Raw genomic sequence first — 27,268 nt, forward strand, 5'->3', positions numbered from 1 at the left:
TTCTATTAAAAAAACAGCTTTTCTATCAGGCAAATTAACAAGGAGCTTCCCATTCCAAGTTCAAAGCTTCAGAAACCTTTGCTTTTTATCAATTTAGCCACAACCATATCTAGTAAAAGCTTAACAGTGAAACTGATAATGATTTGCCCAAGGTCAGCCTGTGAAATTTGAACTTGAGGTTCTCACATCCAAGCCCATGAGATATGTCATGTCATGATGCTCCTAGCCTGAGACAAAGGGACATTTCAAGTACCTTCAACCTGGGAGTTGAGCATTCATTGTTCTGAAGAGTTGCTGGATTGGAAAGGTCCCTGACTTAGGTGACAACTTGTATCTAATTAGATTTTGTCAGCACTTCTTTCAGAAAGCCCACACTGTATTCCTGTTTATAAAGATTAATTAATGTGCATATTTTTTTCCTGTTATCTTATTACTATTCATATAAAAGTATGGTTAAACAGTAAGTGTGTTCCCATCAGTGTGTTCCCAAAAGGAGGCAAAGTTAGGATTTAACCTCCTTTTGGGTATTATGCAGTTTCTTAATAAATATGGAGCAATAATGTACTCAAGGAGAAAGAGGGCAAACCTTCCACTTTAAGCAGGGGTGGAGAAAGAATGAATATATGGTTTCCGCTGTTAATTTTTGCAAGCATCCACCTTGGTCTACCTCATTTGTCCATATCTTTAAAGTGGCCTTTAATATATTTTTTTTGGAATTCCTGCCTGCTGTGATAATGACTTTGAAAAGCAGAATGCACAATGCAAGGGCAAACAGGGGAAGCGAATGGTGTTCCTCCAAAATGCTGGCGGTAAACAATGAAGCACAACAGCCATTCATAATACACAAGCTCAGTTGGGTGCCTCATGATTGCTTTGCGGAGAAATCGCCCTGGAAAAGCCCCATCTTCTGAGATTCCTCAAAGAAGCCCGGCAAATGCTGGTACGTAAACAATGAGCGAGGCATTTATCCTACAGGGATTTGTGGTTTACTCTGGAGGGACTTGTTGTGCATCTGCGCTTCTCAGTAATGAACTGGAGGGGCCTGGAATTGGTAATATATTTAGCTTCATGGGCTGTCAAAAGCACTAAGGATATATCTGGGCTTGTAAGGAAAACACTACATCATATTTGTTCTTGCAGATGGGGAGGCTGAGACGCAGATTCCAATTTTTCTCTCTCCCAGAAGAGTGATGTGACACAGCAGCTGGTGAGCCCTCCCTACCATACCTTACAGGGTTTTCCTCATCCTCCCCCAAACTGGCTCAGCAGCTCAGGATTTGGCAGTGCCCTGGGGGACGGGTCCTAGCTCAGTATCAGAGTCTAGGCTTTGCAGACTCAATCCCCAGCATCTCCCAGTGGCAGACTTTGTTGGGGTTGCTGTTACCTTGGCGATCTGATCTGCCATTTGGAGACGTCCGTCAAGCTCCCGCCTAATTTGTGCGGCTTGTTCGTCTGGATTGTCCAGCTGCACAAAAAGAAAACAAAATAATTAATACTGTTATAGCAATAATGAAAGCGGGAAAAGCAGTTAGTGATGGAAGAAACAGTATTACAGCATGCCCGTCTGTCTGTCTGTCTGTCTGTCTCTCTGTCTATCTGTCTGTCTGTTTGCCAGTCTGCCTGCCTATCTGCCTATCTTTCTATCATCTATCTAACATACTTTTTGCTCTATAAGACTCACTTTTTCCCTCCTAAAAAGTAAGGGGAAATGTGTGTGCGTCTTATGGAGTGAATGCAGGCTGCACAGCTATCCCAGAAGCCAGAACAGCAAGAGGGATTGCTGCTTTCACTGCACAGCGATCCCTCTTGCTGTTCTGGCTTCTGAGACTCAGAATTTTTTTTTTCTTGTTTTCCTCCTCCAAAAACTAGGTGCATCTTATGGTCTGGTGCGTCTTATAGAGCGAACAATACGGTATCTATCTATCTATCATCTATCATCTATCATCTATCTATCTATCATCTATCTATATCTATCTATCTATCTATCATCTATCATCTATCTATCTATCTATCTATCTATCTATCTATCTATATCTATCTATCTATCATCTATCTATCTATATCTATCTATCATCTATCTATCTATCTATCTATCTATCTATCTATATCTATCTATCTATCTATCATCTATCTATCTATCATCTATCTATCTATCTATCTATCTATCTATCTATCATCATCTATCTATCATCTATCTATCTATCATCTATCTATCTATCTATCTATCTATCTATCTATCTATCTATCTATCATCTATCTATCTATCTATCTATCTATCATCTATCTATCTATCTACCATTTATCCATCTGCTTTGTAAGATGCCAGGAGATGTGAAGCAAGCATAAATAAAATATAGACATAGCACTTTTCAAAGTTTTCTGCACTACTATTGATGCTGCGTACTCATTTGCAGCCTGTTGCACAATCTATCAGACACACAGCTTTATCCCTCTGTGTCTTACAAATAGCTGCGTTTACTCTTTCCTGCAATATTTAACTGTAAAGAGAAAGGCATCTAGTGTCAGAAACTCCAAGGAGTTGTACCGTCTCCCCAAAATGTCTTCCTTCATAAATGCCATTATGTGTTGTTTTTGTCGTCGTCTTCTTTTTGTTCAACTTCTCTCACCACCACAGGAACACAAGTGAATAGTAAAGAGAACCCACACAAGTAACGCTGACACAAAACCCCACACGTACATTAAGTAAAATAGAAACATCGCCTCCCGACCTCACCCCAACCCCACCCACCACGGCCCCCTCCACCTCTTCCCCCTTTTTCTTCCTAAGGTAACCCTAATGTCTCAACAAATGAGACTGACCTATGGAAAAAAGAGACATTGCGCATACCTTTGTAAACCAAGAAAACTTTAATAATAGAAAAGAGATACTGACTAAAAACCACTTTTTATTTCATTTTTCACCCCATCTGCCCCGCAATACCACCTCCATTTATTTTACTGGGATTGTTCTATGTCCTGCTCCTAAGAGGAACCTTAATTAAAAATACTCTCAAGTGAGGCTCCAAACTCATTTGCTTACTAGGTACAGGGATGCCCAGCTTTTCACCTTTGACTGCATGAACTGCTCTGTGCCTTGCCTAGAAATATCCAAATTATAACCATGTTACGTTTGTGTGTGTGTGTGTGCGTGCTAACCATCCCAACAGATTATTACCATTAACATCGTTTTTTGCTTCTGCGAGAAGAGCTGATGTCTTATTTTACTTTCGCAAGACAGCTGCTGCCCTTCTTCACTATCAAATGCCAGTTATGCCTTTTATATAGAGAAAGAAAGCTTGACTGCTGAAAGGACATCATTGCTTAAATGCACACCCCCACAAACATTTTTATTAAAGGCACGGAAAGCTGATAATGTCTACTTTCTGAAAGTTCAGTCATGATGTTCCTTTTGAGACCCCTCCTTTCCCACTCTGTGCAAGCTTCTTATTATTATATCACCTACTGACTGCAGCGAGAATGCACCACTTTTCCAAGTAACTTTCAGCCTAGTCCTACACATGCTTGCCCAGAAGTAAGTCCCACTGAGTTCAATTGGGCTTACAACGTAGTAGAGTATTCTCAGCCTATCATTGCCAGAAGCCTTCCATGTATTTTATCTTAATTATTGATCAGTTCACCTCCTCTCCCCTCAGACTTTGCAAATGCCGAAGCTCTCAGCGATCCCTTCTAGCTATGGGAGAGGAAGAGAGAGAGAGGGGGAAAAGAAAGAAATCTCCCGGAGCGCTTTGTGTACAGTAGCACTATCTTTGGTGACAGGTCTCCATAAAACACTTTTATAAGCCGGCTTGGGGTTGCTGTAAATACCACCCTATATTTTATCCTTCTCGGGAGACAAATTGCTCCATACAGCAAGCGCTTGCTTGCTTGGTGCAGTGCAGTGCAGTCTGGAAAGTTACAGCCGCAGGAACCATTACGGTTTCAATTCCCAATCTGACTAGACATGAGCGCTTAGGTTATAGTTCCCTGAATGTATTAGACTGTGCCATCTATCCATCATCGCATTGCTGAACCTGCAAGCTGCACCAGCTGCTTCTTTACACAAGCGCACAGGCAGGTGTGCGGTAAACTGTATTCGTAAACTCAGGTCGCGTTTCTGCACGCATGGGCGGGTTCCTGGCTGCTCCTGGAAAACGTCTCATTCCAATGCTAAGGATGTTGAAATGTGGGAAGGGGCCTATTCTGCTTTCAGTGAGAGCTGCAGTCAGGTCCTTGTTTAGCAGAAGTAGCAACCCCCCTCTGTCACTGCACTATTGTCCCCTGTGTAAGAATGCACTACATAGACATTCCTATCTACTGCATTGAAAAGACATATTGCTGTCTACTGCCTCCGTATTTCAGTTAAGTGAAGGATAATCCTACAGTCATGGTGCTTTCTTTGGTAATTCAAAAGCTTGTTATTCTGAGCCCTTTTAATTGAGGTTAACTGCACTGCCCAAAATAAACTTGCAGGCTATATTTGGAAGGGAAGGGCGCTGTTTTGCTTGAAATATGTCCTCTTGCTTTCCTTACTGCCGTAGCACCTTTCATTTTGCAGGCATTTTCAAAGAACAATCTCCACAAAACGTGGGCCAATCATTTCTATGGTGATGTTAGTTCCAAAGTAGCATCCTCAGGTCAGTGCTCAGACAACATACGCCTTGGCCCTCCGTGATTTAGTGGACCACAGGGACACTGCTCTCAGGTTTGCAAGGACATCTCCTACAGCTGCTGGCAATGACATTTCAGCTTCTGAAGGAAAGCAGGACATCAAGCACTGACACCCTTTTTATGGCAACTCAAGGATTACATCCGTGTCTTGAACTAATGGCCTGGAAGCACGTTCCAAAACAACATTAGGGCTACTTTTCAGAATAGTGTCACCTCTGGTTCAAGATCCATATACATGGCCTATGAGACACATGCTCCCACCAGATTTGTTTTCTATCAGAAAAAAGCCCAGACACTGTAGCTGCTTTCAGAACCTCAGCAGGCAATGCAGTTCTCACATTAAGTCTAGATGACTCAGGAAAAGACGTCAAGGAAATGAAGCTTAGTAAAACAAGGTTAGTCTCTCTCTCCCGCCCCAAATCTGCAGCAAACTTGCCTAGATTTTGTGGGTGAACTGATCCCACCATAATTCACAATTATGCGAATCATGATCAAGTTATAAATTTAATGTTAAGAATTGCTGAGGTCAAAAGTTCTCCATTATTATGAGATTCTGAAGTATGTTTGTAGTTAAATTTACTGTAAAAGAGCTCTAAAACATTTTCTTCTATATTTTCCTTTTTTTTAAAAAAAGGTAAGAGCCTCTCTGAGACAGAAACTTCTCTTGCCGCAAAGCTTTCAAAACCAGGTCAGAAATGTCACTGGAAGTGGTGCTTTGTGGTCACGTAATGTTGTTTCCAGGAGCTGTGCATAAAAAAAGGTGGCTGCCCACACATCATACAGAAACCACAGATAAGGTCAATGGGATAAAGTCAATAGAAAGTGCCACAGGGCTGTCAAATTATGGGAAGCAACTCTTCCTAGATGAAGCTTCAGTTTATCTTTGGCTGCTGTGTGACTCTATTTCACATATGTCACAGTATGTGCCTATTTCATTTGTGCTTTTATGTACAATCACTGTAGTCAGTGCTATTTTTCCAAAAAAAGAGGTGCCGGAACTCACCACGAATGCCTCTCTTGTTCTCCCCAAAATAGCAATGGTACCCACCTGAGAGGTTGCTTATATTGTTATTTCTATCGATTACATTGGCTACCTCTGATACTTTATGCTTTTTTGCATAATTTCCAGGGGTCCCCTCCTTTGCAGTTTGTGCCCCCATTATGCTGACCACACAGGCCCAGACCATATAAATGAACTTACAATCCATCTGAGATTTAGCTATGGAAATATTAAAGTTTATTGGATTGAAGTCAGGCCTCTTTATGCAATGAGAATTACAGACATATTAGATTTGACTTACAAACTAATCTCAAATTTCAGCTGCATCACTATATTTGGCTAGATTTGATGGCAGGAATATGCAGCCTGCCCTGTCTAAGAGCCTGAGGCAGATAACAGCATTAGAGACAGAAAGAAAAGAAAATAGATCTCTATCTTGCAGGCACACACTGAACATATTTCTTATCTTGGAATTATGGTATTATGGCCATATTGAGGATGGGCAATTATATTATACTGTACATATTATTATATCCAGTGTGGATGCAAGTTTTAATTGGTTTTAATGGCTACCAGCTTGATTAACAAGCAATGAACATGTTTATTTGGCAAGGCTTATTTTAACCTCAGTTGGCAGGGGCGATCTTACCATTCGGCAGCCACCTCAGGCAGCCCATTTTGTGTATCATGGAAGGGTGGAAAATTATTTATTATATTTATTATTATTGAATATTGACTGTCAGGGAAGGAGAGAGGGGCGCTTGTGTGATTTTCTGCCTCAAGAGCCAAATTGTCTAGCTCCAGGTACTATGCATCTGGATAGCTCAGTTGGTTAGAGCCTGGTGATGATAATGCCAAGTTTGCAAGCTTGATCCCCATAAAGGACAGCTGCATATTCCCGCATTGCAGGGGGTTGGACTAGATGACCCCCAGGATCCCTTCCAGTTCTGTGATTCTATAATCAATGCAACACTGTGTAGCAAGGATAGGAAAACAAATTGTATCAACTCTTGCTTTCTTCATCCTTGGCCACTGGCCATGCTGGCTAGGCCTGATGATAGCTGGAGCCCAAGAACACCTGGAGGACCACTGGTTCCCCATCCCTGCCATATAGACGACAGGAGCGAACCAGCAGTAAATCACACTGTGCATGTTGGAGTTAACTCTTTATTAGCAGAAAGTGTCAGGCCTTATGAGCACAGCAAGTAACCTCCAGTAGGTCTTGCCCCCATGAAGCAGCTGCTGAGACTGAAGGTACAGCTGCCTAAGTCCCCTCCACTCCAGGATTTCCCCCAACCAATCTGAGACTGCATCTAGGTGAAGCTAACTTCTCTGTCCTTTTCATGCTTCTCCTGGTTCTGGGAGACCAGGGAGGAGGGGAGCTAGTCGCAGCAGGAGAGGGAGATATATGAACCTCTTCACCAGATGGACTCATCTCTGCCTCTTGGCCTCCCTCCTAAATCAACTTCTGCCTCTGATTCTGGACTGTTCTCCACCCCACCTTCTTCATGGTCACTAAACACTGTTGCCTCTTCAGCTTCCAACACCTCCCTCCCCATTCTTCTCCCTCTGACAACTCATTGTTGTCCCACCTCCAGTCCCCTGGGTCTGAGCCTTGTTCCCCTGGAGGTTCCTCGCTGGTGACTCCCACCACTCCTCTGCATCCATCCAGTCCCTGACATTGAGAACTTGGTCTCTATGGTAAGTATTAATACTCCTATGCAAAAAATCATTCACCAGACCCGATTTCATTAGGATTGTCACCTGACCAGAAACCTTACTCCACCCCAGCTTGGCTTCTTCCTGTGCCTTGAACAACAGCTTGACCTGCAGAAATCAGCAGGTAAAGCTTTCCATGACAGAGATAATTTTCCACATAGCTATGCAGAGACTGACTATTTATAATAAATGAAGTCATTCGCTCATATGGATGTGCATTGTTGGTGCTGGGAAAGAGGCTGCAACCTGCTGTTACTATTAAATTTTCTTTATTATACCAGCAAGCATCCTCCTTCTTCATCTATTTAACGATCAAAGCCTGAAGTACAAAAATAAGCAAAAGCTATGAGAAAGAGGAGACAATTTGGTAAGAGCCAGAGCTTCTTCCCTTCGTTACTGAAATCTTATTTCACAGTTCAGAGATTTCAGGCCTGTGCCTGGGTGTACTATAATAAACATATTCCCAAAGCTTCAGGCAATTGGTCCACCTTTTCTGAATGCTAATAGCAAAGGGCAAAACAGCTTTATTACTATAAATAAATTTGGCTCTGCTTGTGGAATCTATATTTTTTTTTTTTAGACATCGTGCAATCAAATAAGTGTCAAGTTCTGGATATTACTTGCAACTCTGTGTACTTGGAGGGTGTTTTGTTCATTTGCTGTAGGTAAACTATGTATTCATTCATTCATTCATTCATTCATATTTGTAACCTTCCTGTATCCCAAAGACTTGAGACAGCACCGGCATTTAGAAGCATGTGGTATTTGTGTATGAATGTGTGCATGGATCTGTCTAACTGTGCTTACAGGACAGTATCCATATAATAATAATAATAATAATAATAATAATAATAATAATAATAATAATAATTTATACCCCGCCCATCTGGCTGGGTTTCCCCAGCCACTCTGGGTGGCTTCCAACAAAATATTAAAATACAGTGGCCTGTTAAACATTAAAAGCTTCCCTAAGCAGGGCTGCCTTCAGATGTCTTCTAAAAGTCTGGTAGTTGTTCTTCTCTTTGACATCTGGTGGGAGGATGTTCCACAGGGAGGGCGCTGCTACTGAGAAGGCCCTCTTCCTGGTTCCCTGTAACTTGGCTTCTCACAGTGAGGGAACCGCCAGAAGGCCCTCAGCGCTGGACCTCAGTGTCCGGGCAGAACGATGGGGTGGAGGCGCTCCTTCAGGAGATACTGTAGAACAGTATCTCCCATCAGTTATAATATCTATTAAGCTATCATTCCCAAACCAGAAGAACAGAACTAAACCACTGTATTATTAAACTGCATTGCTTGAATTGGAAATGGGATAGGCTCTTTATTTTCATACCTTTACCTGTATTAACTGAGGTTTCTAACAATGGGTTAAAAAAAACCCAGTACAGCAGATAACTCAAACGAAGCAGCGGAAAGCAAATTGTTTGGCTTTCAGCCTGGGTTTGACACTGCAGAGAAATTCACATGTTAAGATGTGCCCTGATAATTATCACTGCAGATGGTATCTTTGAATGGCCCAACCTGTATCATGCTTAAGCATAATGTCAATTCACTGAACCACTGCAAAGAGAAAGATAAGTCTCTGCTTAATATCAGTGCCTTGATCACAAAAGCGTTGATGGCAGGAGAGGGCAAAGTGAAACATACAGCATTTTAAAATCTCGCATGGCTCATTGTTTAAAAGCCCTTACCCGTCGTTATTATTTTAAAACAGCCTCGGAACAGGAGAATGTCCTTGCTCACTTACGAGGGAAACCTTTTACCCCATATTATCTCTTTCAGAATGAATTTCTTAAAGTCATTTCTAAAAAATAATACTTTCAATCTCTCTCCACTTCAGTGCTTGTATGACATTTACTATTAATGTTTACACCTGAACCATGCCTTTGGGTTGGGGAAAAGGGGTTTTATGTTCGATTTGTATCCCCCCCCAATAAATAATAATAATAATAATAATAATACTGCAAAACTCCTAGATCCAAGGGCACTTGCAAACAAACTGTTTACTGAGCATTCATTCTGATTTGTTTCCAGGGAGGTTAAAGAAGATGTTGTGTGAAAACAAGTGCTATCTCACCGTTTCCAGTGCATTTTCTTGTCACCTTCCTTATTGCTAAAAGCCACTTTTTGGGGGAAGTGGATTTTCTGCACAAGACCTTCCAACAAACTATCTAATTTGATGGTTTGTGATGGAATCCCAACCAAAATTAGTGACAACAAGATTGTTGTTGTTTAGTCGTTCAGTCGTGTCCGACTCTTCGTGACCCCATGGACCAGAGCACGCCAGGCACTTCTGTCTTCCACTGCCACCCGCAGTTTGGTCAGATTCATGTTTGTAGCTTCGAGAACGCTGTCTAACCATCTCGTCCTCTGTCGTCCCCTTCTCCTTGTGCCCTCCATCTTTCCCAACATCAGGGTCTTTTCCAGTGAGTCTTCTCTTCTCATGAGGTGGCCAAAGTATTGGAGCCTCAGCTTCACGATCTGTCCTTCCAGTGAGCACTCAGGGCTGATTTCCTTAAGAATGGATGCGTTTGATCTTCTTGCAGTCCATGGGACTCTCAAGAGTCTCCTCCAGCACCATAATTCAAAAGCGTCAATTCTTCGGCGATCAGCCTTCTTTATGGTCCAGCTCTCACTTCCATACATCACTACTGGGAAAACCATAGCTTTTACTATACGGACCTTTGTTGGCAAGGTGATGTCTCTACTTTTTAGAATGCTATCTAGGTTTGCCATTGCTTTTCTCCCAAGAAGCAGGCGTCTCTTAATTTCGTGGCTGCTGTCACCATCTGCAGTGATCATGGAGCCCAAGAAAGTAAAATCTCTCACTGCTTCCATTTCCTCCCCTTCAATTTGCCAGGAGGTGATGGAACCAGTGGCCATGATCTTCGTTTTTTTGATGTTGAGCTTCAGACCATATTTTGCGCTCTCCTCTTTCACCCTCAATAAAAGGTTTTTTAATTCCTCCTCACTTTCTGCCATCAAGGTTGTGTCATCTGCATATCTGAGGTTGTTGATATTTCTTCCAGCAATCTTAATTCCGGCTAGGGATTCATCCAGCCCAGCCTTTCGCATGATGAATTCTGCATATAAGTTAAATAAGCAGGGAGACAAAATACAGCCTTGTCGTACTCCTTTCCCAATTTTGAACCAATCAGTTGTTCCATATCCAGTTCTAACTGTAGCTTCTTGTCCCACATAGAGATTTCTCAGGAGACAGATGAGGTGATCAGGCACTCCCATTTCTTTAAGAACTTGCCATAGTTTGCTGTGATCGACACAGTCAAAGGCTTTTGCATAATCAATGAAGCAGAAGTAGATGTCTTTCTGGAACTCTCTAGCTTTCTCCATAATCCAGCGCATGTTTGCAATTTGGTCTCTGGTTCCCCTGCCTCTTCTAAATCCAGCTTGCACTTCTGGGAGTTCTCAGTCCACATACTGCTTGAGCCTTCCTTGAAGAATTTTAAGCATAACCTTGCTAGCGTGTGAAATGAGTGCAATTGTGCGGTAGTTGGAGCATCCTTTAGCACTGCCCTTCTTTGGGATTGGGATGTAGACTGACCTTCTCCAATCTTCTGGCCACTGCTGAGTTTTCCAAACTTGCTGGCATATTGAGTGTAGCACCTTAACAGCATCATCTTTTAAAATTTTAAATAGTTCAGCTGGAATACCATCACTTCCACTGGCCTTGTTATTTGCAATGCTTTCTAAGGCCCATTTGACTTCACTCTCCAGGATGTCTGGCTCAAGGTCAGCAACCACACTACCTGGGGTGTACGAGACATCCATATCTTTCTGGTATAATTCCTCTGTGTATTCTTGCCACCTCTTCTTGATGTCTTCTGCTTCTGTTAGGTCCTTACCACTTTTGTCCTTTATTATGGTAATCTTTGAACGAAATGTTCCTTTCATATCTCCAATTTTCTTGAACAGATCTCTGGTTCTTCCCATTCTGTTGTTTTCCTCTATTTCTTTGCATTGCTCATTTAAGAAGGCCTTCTTGTCTCTCCTTGCTATTTTTTGGAATTCTGCATTCAATTTCCTGTATCTTTCTCTATCTCCCTCGCATTTTGCTTGCCTTCTCTCCTCCGCTATTTGTAAGGCCTCATTGGACAACCACTTTGCTTTCTTGCATTTCCTTTTCATTGGGATGGTTTTCGTTGCTGCCTCCTGTATAATGTTTCGAGCCTCCATCCATAGTTCTTCGGGCACTCTGTCCAGCAATTCTAAATCCTTAAACCTGTTCCGCACTTCCACTGTGTATTCATAAGGGATTTGGTTTAGATTGTATCTTACCGGCCCAGTGGTTTTTCCTACTTTCTTCAGTTTAAGCTTGAATTTTGCTATAAGAAGCTGATGATCTGAGCCACAGTCAGCTCCAGGTCTTGTTTTTGCTGACTGTATAGAGCTTCTCCATCTTTGGCTGCAGAGAATATAATCAATCTGATTTCGATGCTGCCCATCTGGTGATGTCCATGTGTAGAGTCGTCTCTTGTGTTGTTGGAAAAGAGTGTTTGTGATGACCAGCTTGTTCTCTTGACAGAACTCTATTAGCCTTTGCCCTGCTTCATTTTGAATTCCAAGACCAAATTTGCCAGTTGTTCCTTTTATCTCTTGATTCCCTACTTTAGCATTCCAATCCCCTATAATGAGAAGAACATCCTTCTTTGGTGTCACTTCTATAAGCTGTTGTAAGTCTTCATAGAATTGGTCAATTTCAGTTTCTTCAGCACCAGTAGTTGGTGCATAAACTTGGATTACTGTGATGTTAAAAGGTCTGCCTTGGATTCGTATCGAGATCATTCTATCATTTTTGAGATTGCATCCCAGTACAGCTTTTGCCACTCTTTTGTTGACTATGAGGGCCACTCCATTTCTTTTACGGGTTTCTTGCCCACAGTAGTAGATATGATAGTCATCCGAACTGAATTCGCCCATTCCCGTCCATTTTAGTTCACTGATGCCCAGGATGTCAATGTTTATTCTTGCCATCTCATTTTTGACCACATCCAACTTACCCAGGTTCATGGTTCTTACATTCCAGGTTCCTATGCAATATTTTTCTTTACAGCATTGGACTTTCCTTTCGCTTCCATGCATATCCGCAACTGAGCGTCCTTTCGGCTTTGGCCCAGCCGCTTCATCAGCTCTGGATCTACTTGTACTTGTCCTCCGCTCTTCCCCAGTAGCATGTTGGACGCCTTCCGACCTGAGGGGCTCATCTTCCAGCGTCATAACTTTTATATACCTGTTGTCTTTGTCCATGGAGTTTTCTTGGCAGGGATACTGGAGTGGCTTGCCGATTCCTACTCCAGGTGGATCACGTTTGGTCAAAACTCTCCACTATGACCTGTTCATCTTGGGTGCCCTGCTCGGCATAGTTCATAGCTTCTCTGAGTTCTTCAAGCAAGATTACAACAAGATTACAAGAAAGTAATTTGAGACTGAGGCTCTGAGAATGGACCCCAAAACCACCTTATCAGAGGAAGTATTTATTTATTATTATATATTTGTTGGACATGGCGGACACAATGGAACATGGCAAGACAGCAGAGCACAACTCCCACGGTGCTGAGCAAAAGTCCCCCATAATAACTTTCTGGAAATTACCCTGGACGTAGAAGTGGAACCACTGTAATATGGTGGCCCCAACCCTCCACCTTCCAGAATGCTATGGGGAGGTCAAAGACGGCGAGTGACGTTGCACTCGCCACATCTTTCACATCATCAGCCAGTGCAATCAAGGTAGTTTCAGTGCCATGACTAGGCCTGAAATCAGACTGAATTGGACCCACATAATCAGTTTCCTCCAAGCATGCTTGAAGTCTGGTTGCCACTACCATATTGAGTGCCTTGCCGCCAAAGGGGGTATTTACTACTGGGTGATTGTTAAACACTTCTGGGTCTAGGCAGGTCTTCCTAAGTAGAATCCAGTGGTTAGAGTGCTGGACTAGGAACCTAGAAGACCAGGGTTCAAATCCCCACTCAACCATGAAGCTCAATGGATGATGTTAGGCCAGTCGCTCACTCTCAGCCTAAGCTACTTCTCAGGGTTGTTGTGAGGATAAAATGGGGAGGAAGAGAACTATGGGCTGCCACCTTGAGCAGCTTGAAAAAAGGTGGGATAGAAATGCAATATTATATGCCTGTGAAACGTGGACCACTTATAAACGCCATCTCCAACTCCTTGAAAGATTCCATCAACGGTGTCTCCAAAATTTTTTACACATCACTTGGGAAGAAAGGCAAACTAATGCCAGTGTACTGGAAGAAGCAAAGATCACCAGTGTTGAAGCAATGATTCTTCAACATCAACTTTGTTGGACTGGTCATGTTGTGCAGATGCCTGATGATCGTCTTCCAAAGCAACTACTCTATTCCGAACTTAAAAATGGAAAGCGTAATGCTGGTGGTCAACAAAAGAGGTTCAAAGACTGTCTCAAGGCAAATCTTTAAAAAATGTAGTATAAACACAGACAATTGAGATAAATATAGACAATTGGGAAACACAGACCATTGGGAAACACTGGCCTGCGAGTGCTCTAATTGGAGAACAGTTTTTACCAAAAGTGTCATGGGCTTTGAAGTCACTCAAACTCAGGACATAAGGGAGAAACGTGCTAAGAGGAAGGCACACTTGGCAAACCCTCACCATGATCAACTCCCACCTGGAAACCTATGTCCCCACTGTGGAAGGACGTGTGGATCTAGAATTGGCCTCCACAGTCACTTACGGACTCACTGCTAAAACCATGTCTATGGAAGACAGTCTTACCTAACTACGAGTGATTGCCAAAGAAGAAGAAATAAAATAAAGAAATAAAATAAGTAGTGATGGATTTATAAGGATGACAAGAAGGCATGAGATCACAAGAAGCATTGCCAAGTAGCAGTTGCCACTTTTGACATAAGGAGCGAGAGCCCTTCTTTCTTCAATGCAGGCATAGAATAGCCAGCGTGATGTAGTGGTTGGATTGCCTTTAAAAAACCCCTCTGCCTTAAAGATCAGTGGTGACCTTGGGTTAGCCCACCTTACAGAGTTAACTCTAAAATGGGAGACTGTGCCATGCATGCCACCCTGAGCAACCTGGCAGAGTGGTGGGATGTAAGTGATGGTGATTATGATGATGATAGAAGAAAAAGAAAAGCAGGTTATATGTAAACAGCATCTCAGGGTGCTCCTTTGAATGTCTGGCATTGCTAGGAGACTAAGTGGGAGCTGCAAATGAATCCGGAGGTGGGGTGGGGGAGAATTGCTGCTTTTTTTGTTTCAATTCAATGATGTATATAAAAAAATGAAATCCTAGAAGTGGCACAGCCTGGAGCCATTCCGAGAACACAATTGCTAAAATTGATTTCGAAGGTTAACCACCAGCTTTTACTTTGAACTCTATTTTTATAGGACCAGTTTTTCTTAGTCACCCTCTTTAATATGTGACCAGCGACTGTCCTGTCCTTTTGTGATATCAAGAGAGATGCTTGCTGGCTTATTATTCATATCTAACTGAATTTATCTCTGCCGATAGCCTACTGTACAAGTCTTAATGTTATTGAAAAGGATTTATTGGACATGCGGTGAACCTTTTATTTGACTCAGATTAGATTTTCTCTCTTGCGGCCGACCAGTGTTCTGGTTTGGTGATATTCTTCCCTAGAACCCTCTTCCTTGTTCTCCATGGAATTTATTCTTACCAGGCACAGATCGTTATTAATGATTAGCAAGGTTTTACTAGGAATTTATGGTCTCTGGACAGGAGTTATTAGGCAGCCACTTGTAATGTCAAGTCAAAATAATCTCTCAAGCCATAAAACCCATGTTATGGTTAAAGCACATGACTTGCGTTACTTAGGGTTGGGATGCAGTCTGGATCAGATTAAAGCACTGCTAGTTTATATAATAGGGAATCCATATGCAACTGAGGAGGAAGCCTGGCAGTGTGAGAATGATCAGGGCTGCCCCCCATTCAGCCACACCTTTGGGCTCTTGCCTTCCTAAAGGTGCCTCTAGCTCTGAAATTAGGAAACGGAAATTGAAAACTTTTTGGAAACTCCACTTGGTGCAAAAGTTTGCAGATCAGCTCATGAAGCTGCAATAATATGTCATCTTCATTTGTCGCCAATGCCTTTGATCTTTAAAGCCTTGAATAGTCAAGGACAGGCTTCCTCAACCTTGGCCCTCCAGATGTTTTGGCCTACAAATCCCATGATCCTTAGCTAGCAGGACCAGCGGTCAGGGATGCTGGGAATTGTAGTCTCAAAACATCTGGAGGGCCGAGGTTGAGGAAGCCTGGAAGTTTTGATGGATGTAATAATGGAATACTGAATGGTTTAGTTTATGTAAAATATTCAGGGATTTAAGATATGGAAAATGAACCAAGGGAAGAGAAGAAGGGAAGTCATATAACAGAAAAAATAATAAAAATTATATCTATCATCTATCTATCTATCCATCCATCCACCATCTAAGGAAATATCAAATGCAAACTGATATTATGAGAAACAATAAAAAATATGCTTCCTAAAGTATGAGTCAGCATCAGGACTGTTGGAACAGGAATAGCTCTCCTTTTATGGATGAGCTCAGCTATGCAACCTAACTAGATGAAGCATAACTTTCTAATTAAATTGGAGTGTGATGCTTGAAATGCACCAAGACTACTGCTGTTCCTGGCCAGCTTCCAACCCCCAAGTGCTGATCAGCCATAACTTCAACCAGCTGTGAATGCGCTGCCCTATATATCATATTTCTTGCACATTTCCTACTATGTTTCTTCTTGCATATAGGCTGCAGTGGCTGCTCTCTAGTAAATTCCTGATATGCTTCTTGTTGTCCTTACTGTTTAAAAAACCCAGATGTAGGTTGCAGCAGCATGAAAATCTATAAAGACAGAGAACCAAGCACATGCTCAAGCAAGTAAAAGATGCCACTTGGAGCGAATCCGCATGACAATTTCTCACAAGGTGAGAAATCTCTGTAATTATTCTTTCATTTATTCTTAAATACGTAGAGAAAAGTAGAGATAGAGCTATTTTTTTAATTTAAAAAATCTACTGAAATGCATTTTAGTGGGTGTTATGTGGATCCTAGAACAATAGGCAGGTAGGATCTTAGAAGACAGCAACCTGATTGGTCTGTAGTAGCTGCCCAATCCGGCTCCAGGAGGAAGTGAATCAGCAACCTGATTGGCCTGCAGGAACAGTCCAATCAGGCTCCAGGAGGGGAGTTGAATCAACCAATCACATGGGACCCATTGTGTAAATAATGTATATATAGCCAGAGGTGAGCTGACTCACTGTTTACCATGAGCTGAAATAAAGAGCGTGTAATCAACACTCAACTCCGAGTATATTTTAGTGGGGCTGTTTTACTACACTACAGTGGGGGGGATATTTATCAGAGTTCAATGATACATTTGAGCCAGGCAAAAGCACTCAAAGGGTATGTCAAACAAAGCCAGTTGAGGAGTGTGGCCTAGGAAAGAGGATGTGACTGGGAATGGGGAGTGGCTTGGAAAGAGTCACAAATGTCATACAAATGTCATACACGGAGGGTTCTCCCTGGTGTTAAAAGCACCAAGAACTGAAGAACTATCACCATTCTGATACCAAAGCCTACCACAGGTGTACCCCCATTACATTTCCATAAAAGAACCTAGACAGAACACAACATAGAACACAACATCAAAAAGTACTCATTTATCTTTGCAACTGTAAAATATAACAAGGCGTGCCTACTGATTTCACCAGGAATGCCTCACTCCAAATCCATGCTCAGCCATGGAGTCGAGGCTGCTCCTCATCTGGAATTGGGATTTAGCTGCTTCCCAAATTAAGAAAATTGCCAAAGGTTGGAACCAGATGGGCGGGGTATAAATAATAATTTATTATTATTATTGGAAGGAGTGCAATTAGCTGCGAGTGGAGCCCTACCAATCCACATAGTCCACTAACAACATCTAATGGTCAATGGTGTCAAAAGCCACTAAGATGTCTAGAAATACCAGTGAGGTTACATTCCACTCCCTTGCCTGAGCCAATCCATCCATCAATCCCCAAATCAGCTGGAAAGCCCAACCAAATACAGGTCAGGATAGAAGACCCCCCCCCCCAGTGCAGAATAGGCAGTTGTCTGTTGAAGACATTCCAGCAGAGATGGATGAAAAAGGGGAGAGAGACAATGGAATGCAAACACCTGGAGGAACAAGTAGGCAGCCAGTGAGTGAAAGTTCATGTGAGAGAGCGAGGGAATGCACCGGAAGTGACAGCTTTTCAGAAGGAGGAGGGGAGCCTGAGAGCTTCCGAACCCGCAGGAGGGGAGGGCTTCAAGAAAGAGAGTGGGAAAAGCAGCGCCATAAGAAAAGGACACACTTCCGTTTTTGCTGGAGAAGAAAGAAAGTGAAATTTCAGCCGAGTCATCATCACTGTGATGGACACTGCTCGGAGAGAGAGCTCTGAGCTGATGTGTTTTGTTTGGCAATAAACCAACCCTTTTAATTAACCGGACTTGTGTGTTATCAACTGCCGCTCACAATAGATTAAGAAAATCAACGTCACCCAGGAATATCAATATATTATTATTATTATTATTATTATTATTATTAATAATAATTTTTATTTATACCCCGCCCTCCCCAGCCAAGGCCGGGCTCAGAGTGGCTTACAAGCAATAATAAAAACAAGTTGAATGAGTACAACTTAAAAACAAAACTAAAATACAACATTAAAATATTGAAACATTAAAATATTAAAATGTAGCCTCATCGCAGGAGGAGAAGGAAAAGAAAAAAGAAAGAGAGGGAGGGAGGGAATCAAATTGGCTCCAAGCCAAAGGCCAGGCGGAACAACTCTGTCTTATAGGCCCTGCAGAAAGAAATCAGATCCTGCAGGGCCCTGGTCTCATGAGGCAGAGCGTTCCACCAGGCCGGAGCCAGAGTTGAAAAGGCCCTGGCTCTGGTTGAAGCTAATCTAAATTCCTTAGGGCCTGGGACCACTAGGGTGTTGCTATTTATGGACCTTGAGGCTCTCCGTGGGACATACCGGGAGAAGCGGTCCCGTAGGTACGAGGGTCCTAGGCCATGAAGGGCTTTAAAGGTCAAAAGCAGCACCTTAAATCTGACCCTGTACTCCACCGGGAGCCAGTGCAGCTTGAAAAGCACTGGGTGAATATGCTCCCATGGCAGAGACCCCGTGAGGAGCCTCACTGCAGCATTCTGTACCCGCTGGAGTTTCTGGGACATCTTCAAGGGCAGCCCCGTGTAGAGCGAATTACAGTAGTCAAGCCTGGAGATGACCGTCGCATGGATCACTGTGGCCAGGTCAGGGCGGGAAAGGTAAAGGACCAACTTCTTGTTGCGGCGAAGGTGGAAAAATGTCGCCTTGGCTGTTGCTGTAACTTGCGCCTCCATGGAAAGGGAGGCGTCAAGGATTACACCCAAACTCTTAACGGAAGGCAATGGCACTAATTGGGCCCCCGCAAGAGAAGGGAGTTGGTCCCTCATTCCCATGCCATCCCGACCTAGCCATAGGACCTCTGTCTTCGAAGGATTTAGTTTCAATCGGCTCCCACGAAACCATCCAGCCACAGCTTCCAAGCATCTGGTCAGTGTGTTCGGAGCCGAGTCAGTGTGGCCATCCATCAGCTGAGTGTCATCAGCATATTGGTGACAGCCCAGCCCAAAGCTCCGGATAATCTGGGCAAGGGGGCGCATAAAGATGTTAAAAAGCATCGGGGAGAGAATTGCACCCTGTGGCACTCCACACACCAAGGATTGCCACGACATTTCCCTCCCTAGTGCCACCCTATGTCCCCGACCAGAGATAAAAGAGCACAACCAGTTACAGGCTATGCCCTGTATCCCCACATCTGCGAGGCGGTGGTCCAGAAGATCATGATCGACCATGTCAAAGGCTGCTGACAAATCTAAAAGGATCACCAGTCCTTACCCGCCTCGATCCAGTTGTCTACGGAGATTATCTGTTAGGGCAACCAAAGCCGTCTCGGTCCCAAAACCAGGACAGAAACAGGACTGAAATGGATCTAAAGCCAATGTTTCCTCCAGAAACCTACCAAGCTGTTCAGCAACCGCTCTCTCAATTACCTTACCCAGGCATGGAAGATTTGAAACTGGGCGGTAATTGGATAGGTCTAAGGGATCTAATGAAGTTTTTTTTAAGAGTGGACACACCACTGCTTCCTTCAGTTCCCCTGGGAATGTCCCCGTGTCAAGGGACAAATTGATAATTTCAACCAGGGGGGTCCGCGCAACATCTGGACACTCCCCAATCAGCCAAGACGGGCACGGATCAAGGAGGCAGGTGGTGGGCCTACCTCCTTGAGGTTATAGAGTTAGTTTTATATTTGTGCAAAACACATTTGTATTTTCCATGTCTATTATCCTTAAAAGTCTATTTATCATCACTTTGGCACTTTGCTTGGGAATGGGTGGTGGTGGTGGAATTCTCAGCAGCAGCTGCAGGGAAATCTACTTACATAAACACAAACATGCCACTAACTGGTACCTAAAGGGGTTAAAAACCCAACCTCTGATTAAGTGAAAGCATCCTAAGGAGTTTAATTGGCCATGCTTTAGCCATGACCATCTGTTCAGCAGTGTTTGGCTACTCTTCAAGAGAACTATTGATCAGCCGCTGCTGGAGAAGACATCATTATGCTACATTAGATTTATTTGGTTTAATGGAAAAACTAATTCCTTTAAATTTAATTACAGCGGCTAGAAATTAGTCCTTTGAAACTCTGAAATATTGCTGAATTGTTTTAGGCTCTTTCGTTACAGCTGATTTGATGACATTTATGACTTTTTAAAAATTCTTTATTGCCATGTGTTGGTTTTGTAATTAGTTTGTTGTTTTTTATATTTTATATTATCGTGGGGAATTCCTTGGAGCATAGTGCTCCAAAGAAGTGTATTAGTGTATTAATAAATACACAAGCATGCAATAATGAAATCTGATAATGAAATCTGATAATTAGGTTCATGACTTCATGCATATATATTTCACATATCCAAGCCCTTCAAACTAAGCCTTTCTGGCCCACATCTGTGCTGTTTATGAGATACTAAAGGTTACATGGATTAAAACATTTAAAAAATTTTATTACATACAATCTGTCCTCTTAGTAACTGCAAGATGATTTGATCTCTCAAGTAACAGAATTTTATGTGTTCTTCTGACATTAGAAATTTCAAGGTAGCCCAGCCATGCGAAGTCTGGGTTGCAGCAAAAGGAACAGTTCTGGCACACATTTAAGGCTAACACGCTTACGGCATAAGCTTCCGTGGGAAACAATTCACTTCATCAAATGCATGAAGTTCTTTTTCTAAGCACACATTGGTGTTGAGGTGGAGGGACCTGTGAGCAACAAGGTCAGAGGGAAATGAAAACCAAAACGGTATCGTCACTCTCCGTCACTGTTTGCATTTCATCCACCTCTGGCTTCCCTGCTTACAATTTATGCCATAATAAATGAGATGCCACAAAACTTTATTATTTCTAGAGATCATGGTGTGCTATGAAGAATCCAATTTACAATCCTTGTTGTTAAGCAAGAATTCCCTAATCTCAGGCATGGGGGCTGAATTTAACCCTTTGGGCCTTTAGGTGGCCTTTGGGACTCTACCCAGTCCATCCCACTCTCTCCTGAACATGCCCTTTGCCACCCTGATCCACAACCTCCTCAATAATGAACAGTGATACTGATACATGCGTGTGTGTGTGTCTGTGTATGTAGGAAACCTTTGACTTTGGTGTGGCTGGAATGTAGTCTTCTGAACAGGGGTGCCAACTTGAATAAAATATTGAGTCAGTGGCTCATGTGCTTCTGGCTTGAACTCTTTATAAAGATTTGAGGAGAGAGGTTATTACCCCTCTATTATTGTCCATGCCGAGTCACTCAAACATTGCTACTGATTCCTATCTTTTAGCAGATCAAGATGATCAGGGAACAGCAAAAACGGCAAGGTTTTTAGTGGGGGCAATTAGAATAAGAATTAGAATAAGATCTATTATTTGATTATTGATGTAAACCTCCAAAATGTATTTTGTATAGTTAAGATTTTACCTCTATCTTCAGTACATTTTATTTTATTTTATTTTATGGCTAGTGGCTGATGCAAATAAAGATTCTTCTGATTATGTTTCTTGAATAAAATATTGGGGGAGGGGTGGCAGGGAAGCCCCACGCCACATAATAAATCACATGACACAGCACACATACAGCATTTGAATGGGAATGCCCATCAACTTGGGGGAGGGCAGTCCCCTCAAATATTTTATTGGGGTGGGGGCGAAGGCCCCTTGACCCCTAGGAGTTGGCACCTATGCTTCTGAAGATTAGCTTTTCATCAGAAATGCAAACAATTCTTCAAGGATCTGTTACTATTTAAACCATTAGCATGAAGTAGGAACCTCGTCCAAGAAAATGATAGCAGTGCTTAGCCTCTGCTTCATTTATTCCTCATTCTCTGACTTTCTCTCATCTCGGAACTTGCAATGCTCATTAACTTGGAACGCCTGTAAAATACATTGGCGCCCCAGAAGATTGCATGATTGCTTCTGAGAAAAGTCCCCTTTATGTGGCGAATGTCACTGTCCATACAAACAGAGCTTCTATCTTTAAGGCATATCGCATTTCCAGTTCAGTTACGGCAGACGGATCTGTTAAATCTCTCAGTAAGGTAAAGGTAAAGGGACCCCTGGCCATTAGGTCCAGTCGTGACCAACTCTGGGGTTGCGGCGCTCATCTCGCTTTATTGGCCGAGGGAGCCGGCGTACAGCTTCCGGGTCATGGCCAGCATGACTAAGCCACTTCTGGTGAACCAGAGCAACGCATGGAAACGCCGTTTACCTTCCCGCCGGAGCGGTACCTATTTATCTACTTGCACTTTGACGTGCTTTAAACTGCTAGGTTGGCAGGAGCAGGGACCGAGCAACGGGAGCTCACCCCGTCGTGGGGATTCAAACCGCTGACCATCTGATCGGCAAGTCTTAAGCTCTGTGGTTTAACCCACAGCGCCACCCGCATCCCAAACCTCTCAGTATGGATGGCCAAAACATTTATTTGTAGGTGTGTTTAAATCAAGGCAGTAAATTTGGTCAAAGATGCTTAAATGATACCTTTTTGGGGTCATCAATACTGAGAGGGTGAGCACTGGCGGAGGAACAGGGGTGCGGGGGGAGCGTACTGCCCCCGGTAACATGATCCCGGTGGGGTGCCATCGTGGCTGCCCCCCGCACTCTGGGCACCATGCCCCCGTGGGCGGTGCACCACGCCCCTGGGACGTGCGCCAGCCATGCCCCCGCCTGCTCCCCCCCACACCGGAGCTTGTAGCTCTGCCACTGAGGGTGAGCTGGTTTTATTGATAATGATAATATGGGTCATATTACTGCGCATTTCTCTAAATATTTCTGACTAGTTGTAAGGCATTTTTCATGCTGTGCAATAAACAAATATTGATTGAATGATTGAGAGGGTGACAATATCCAATTGCTGTATGATCTAAAAACCCCCACCATAGACCTGTTTTTCCCCTCCCCTCTTTTACTGTTCAGTTCCTCCTGTGGATTCAAGGTAACAGAATTTTTAATGACCCCAGGAACATATATTGACAAGTGGTATCAAGGGATTTTGCATAATAATGTCTTGCCGCATGACTATGTTTTTTCCTCTTTTAATGCTGGTTGTTGAGGGAGAATGCGAAGCACACGTGATAAGGATTAGGGATTAGGTTCATGATAAATGATTGCAGGAGTATGCAACTGTTGGTTTTAATAAAAATAAAAAGAAGGCCAACAGCAGAATTGAGTATAAAAAGGATTAAAGTAACCTACTGAGATGGAAGGATCAACTCTGGAAGTCAGGGAAATGCATTCTCAATTTCACATCCAAAATTGCATTCTATTTCCTCTGCAGCTACTACAAGTCTGCTTCTCATATGTTTCTGCGCAGCTCCTTCTTCATTCTGCAAAGCTAATGTCGAAAGCTGCAGGCCATGTGGAAGAAGCATATACAGCACATCTTGCCATACCAGCGCAGGGGAGAGGGAGAAATGGAATATTGTTTGCATCTCAATGTGAAACTATCTGTTTCACAGTTCCTGCGCTTCATGGAATCCGGCCAAAGTGTAGCAAAAAGCGAGAGAACATTTTAGGGAAAGTGCTCTCCCTTTTCTTTTGGTTCTTTATCTTGGACTGGGACATCCCTTCAAATAGAGGACTCCTTCAAATGGAGAGTAGCCCATGAAACAGAGGGCTGTCCTCTGTAAAGCAGGACAAATGGGCACCTTAGATGGAAGGTGGTACCCAACGTTTCCAAGGGGTGATAAAACTGAGGTCCCTGCCGCCGCCACCACCTACCCTCCAAGCAGCAGCCATTGAAACACAGGTTTTCCTTTAAACGTTTTGCTTCTTTCATCCGCCTTTTGTTTCTACTGTACTTTTTTCTTTCACCAGACCGTGACACAGTCATTGAAAGCTGGGGAATGGAGTGACATGGTTATATTAGCCATAGAATCATAGACTTGTAGAGCTGGAAGGGATCATCTAGTCCAGGCACCCCCAAACTCAGCCCTCCAGATGTTTTGGGACTACAATTCCCATCATCCCTGACCACTGGTCCTGTTAGCTAGGGATGATGGGAGTTGTAGTCCCAAAACATCTGGAGGGCCGAGTTTGGGGATGCCTGATCTAGTCCAACCCCCTGCAAGGCAGGAAGAGGAACAAAAGAACAACTTATTTTTTTCCTGCCTCCTTCAGTCACGGTGGAGATATAGTTTAGGTTCCTCTTTTTTAAAAAAATGAAAATGAAAAACCAACCCTGCTTAGCCTGTAAAGAATTACACTCCACTGCTTTTACTGCCTAATTCGACAACCAGGGCTAGTCACAAGAGGGCAATTTTTCTTTAACATCTATTTAACATTCAAAGTGAAAAGCCCAGAAGTCTCCAGCATCTACTCTGGAGTTGACAGTGATGCTTACACTGAAGCCTGTTGAAAGTTAAAAGAGTAATTACAACCCTTACAGAGGGGTTCCAGGCTGCCACTTCAGTTTCTATGGCAATAAATGCTGGCTGTCCCCAAAATAGATTATGGTGCTTTACACTGGTCTTTGAAACAATGGTAATTCTACAAGCACTTCAGTGTGTGTGTGTGTGTGTGTGTGTGTGTGAGAGAGAGAGAGAGAGAGAGAGATGGTACTTAAGAGGTTTTCATTTTGTCTGAGGAGCACAGGAACTTAAGAAGAATCGTTCTGGTTCAGACCAAGGGCCTGTCTACTTCAGCATCCAGTTTCATCAAGAGTAGCCAACTGGATGAAGCCAACAGAGACAGCTCTGAGAATAGTCTGATTCCAGGCTGGCTCTGTCCTGTTCTCTTGGAATGCACTGTTCTTTGCTACAGAGTGTGGGATCAGTTACTTCCATCCTTATTCTCCCCTTCTCATCATTACATTTCTGATGGGGAACAGAATGTCGATGTTACCTATTCAGGCTCAGATGAACTGTTGTGCTCTGTTGAACAGAGTCACACACCCGATAGCTGAGGACAGGACAGCACTTCTTGCATGATTTGCTTTATTATTATTACTTAGTTATTTAAAAGCATTTATAAACCACTTAATATTTTTAAAAATCTCTAAGGGGCAATCAGGATAGATGGTAGAGGGGAAGGATATGCTGCTTGTATTTCTGGAAGGCTGACAGTGTCTGTGGACTGACAATGGCAGTAGGGTCCGCTACCTGGGGAACAGGGCAAACATTATTCATGCATTACGGCAGATTTCAGGTGCAGCTGTCAATAAATAAGTGAAGGAAGGTCCACCCCTCTATCCATGTGTATGTGCAGGCAGAAGCAACAGAATGTAGCAGATAAATTGGGACTCATGGATACAATTCACCATATCCTCTCACCCAGAACACACCCCATGTATCCTACTTACTTATTCATCTTCCAAAACACATTGTAAGGATGCCACAGTAATAAGGCAATATCTGTGTGCATTTCCGTTTACTGTAAGCCCTGGCCCTCAGCTTTCCCCTTCAATATCTCCTGAGATGTCAACATTGGCAAATTAGAGGAACGTAATTTGAACACTTAGCTACTGTTTGTGATACACACGGGGCCTCTAAAGGAAATGTTTTAGCAGCTTTTTAACCTTGTAGCATTTCAGGAAATAAATGGAGAGGAAAAACAAATCCCGCAAACAGCCAGTAACCTATGGTAACAAGCATGCTAAACTATTGCTTTCTCAGCATTAGGCTGAGAACTCAGGCCCCAATTTTGCAATAACAAAACGATGATAAAGCCTAAGTACTTAGAAATAGCACAGTGCCCCCCCCCACCGCAGCTGTTAGTCTATTTTGGGCATCTCAGCATCCTTGGGTATTGACCCAGGGGTTGAAAACATATTTAGAGAAGATAGAGAGTTCAGATCTGCTAATGTAATTCAGCAGCATGGCTTGTTAGATCATTAGGAAAAGCTGAATCTTTGACTGAAGGAGGGTTGGTGTATGCAGCTTTTTTACAAAGCAAGTGGACACTCCCATATTGGGAGCAGTGGGTGTTATCTGGCTTCAGCTCAGTGCAGAGGCAGATTTAGGGGAGCACGACTGGTTCTGTCGCACCAGGTGCAGAGCCTTGGGGCCACCACAGCTATTATGTGGACTGGAAGGTGAGAGGCAGAGGGCACCAAATTTTGGCACTGCACAGGGCAACACTGAAATTTGAGACGTCAAGGCCTGCCGATTCACAGTGTAACCAGACTTCAGAACCTTGTATGTCACTTCACCCAAGTTGTCATCAAGTCTGTTTCACTGCCTGAAGAACACCCCCCCCCCAAAAAAAAATCCTCCAGAGATGACTAGCCACCACCAGTCCAGTCCAGTCCAAACCTCACCTGAAAATAATCTGCCAGGACAATGAGGTGATCAAATCACTCCCCCTCCCAAATAGCAGATTCATCATCATTTGCTCTGTTAGCAACAACTATTTCCTGCCACATTTTTCAGGCCAGAGATATAGTGAGACATGTGGTTGTCATGGTGGCCATGAAGTCATGAGTTGGTCTATGCAAGCCTGGGGATTCTTTGAGACTACCTCTTCTAACTTGGACAGCTGATCAGAGGAATAGTTCATACAGCAACAGAATCCTGTTTTGTGTCTCTTTACCCAACAACACTGGACATGTCCTTGCATCTAATTCCAGAGCAGATCTCCCATTAAGGGAGATAGAATTGTTCATGAATGACAGGGACCCCAACCCCACATGCAATTAATTGCCACAAGAGGTGGTGAGTGGCCAATAAACTTGAATGACCCCCCCTTTAATCAAACAGCTTTCAGGTCTATGATAACGAATGATAAAACTCAATTTTCAGGCCACGAGTACATGCAACATGGGCTGCGTGGCAGCTCTGTGCCTTCTCGTCCTCCCACTCCCATTATATTTAGTAAAGTAATGCCATATCATGTGTTTTGCCATAGTAAACATTGTAAGAGGGAGAGAGAGGAGAAGGAGGTGGTGGAAGGCTGCTGCTTGCAGCAATTGTAATATGCAGTTCCAGACAAGTTTAACAGAGAGTGAATCTGCTGGGAATAGCAACTATGCCATTCATGCTTTGTTTGTGAGCTGGACTGGATGGACCCTAGTCTGACCCAATGTGGTAATTCATATGCTTTGTTCCCTCTGGCTTCCTCTAGAAGAGCTAGTCTGGAGTTTGTGGGTCTATGTCAGATATAGCATTAGAGGCATGCTGCTCATACATCGGCAAGCCCTGCCATTGTCAAATGTCCAAATTGGCCTCCCATTTCTCTCTTCTACTGGGCTGATGAATGTTACAGTTTCCCAAGCTTATTCTTCAACTTACTGGA

At 43.2% G+C, this 27,268-nt stretch overlaps 1 protein-coding gene across 13 annotated transcripts in view; it reads right to left on the minus strand.

Annotated features, from left to right (window-relative positions):
• The window catches only part of CADPS (calcium dependent secretion activator), a 342,990-nt gene that overhangs the window by 221,866 nt on the left and 93,856 nt on the right, over positions 1 to 27,268 (minus strand). For all 13 annotated transcript variants that reach the window (XM_083424654.1, XM_083424653.1, XM_083424660.1 and 10 more), the window contains exon 4: positions 1,385 to 1,465. In XM_083424654.1, the coding sequence (XP_083280780.1) occupies positions 1,385 to 1,465 (81 nt within the window). The remainder of the gene's footprint in view (positions 1 to 1,384; positions 1,466 to 27,268) is intronic.

Source organism: Podarcis tiliguerta, assembly GCF_965153285.1.
Source record: "Podarcis tiliguerta genome assembly, chromosome: 2".
In the NCBI taxonomy this organism is placed as follows: domain Eukaryota; kingdom Metazoa; phylum Chordata; class Lepidosauria; order Squamata; family Lacertidae; genus Podarcis; species Podarcis tiliguerta.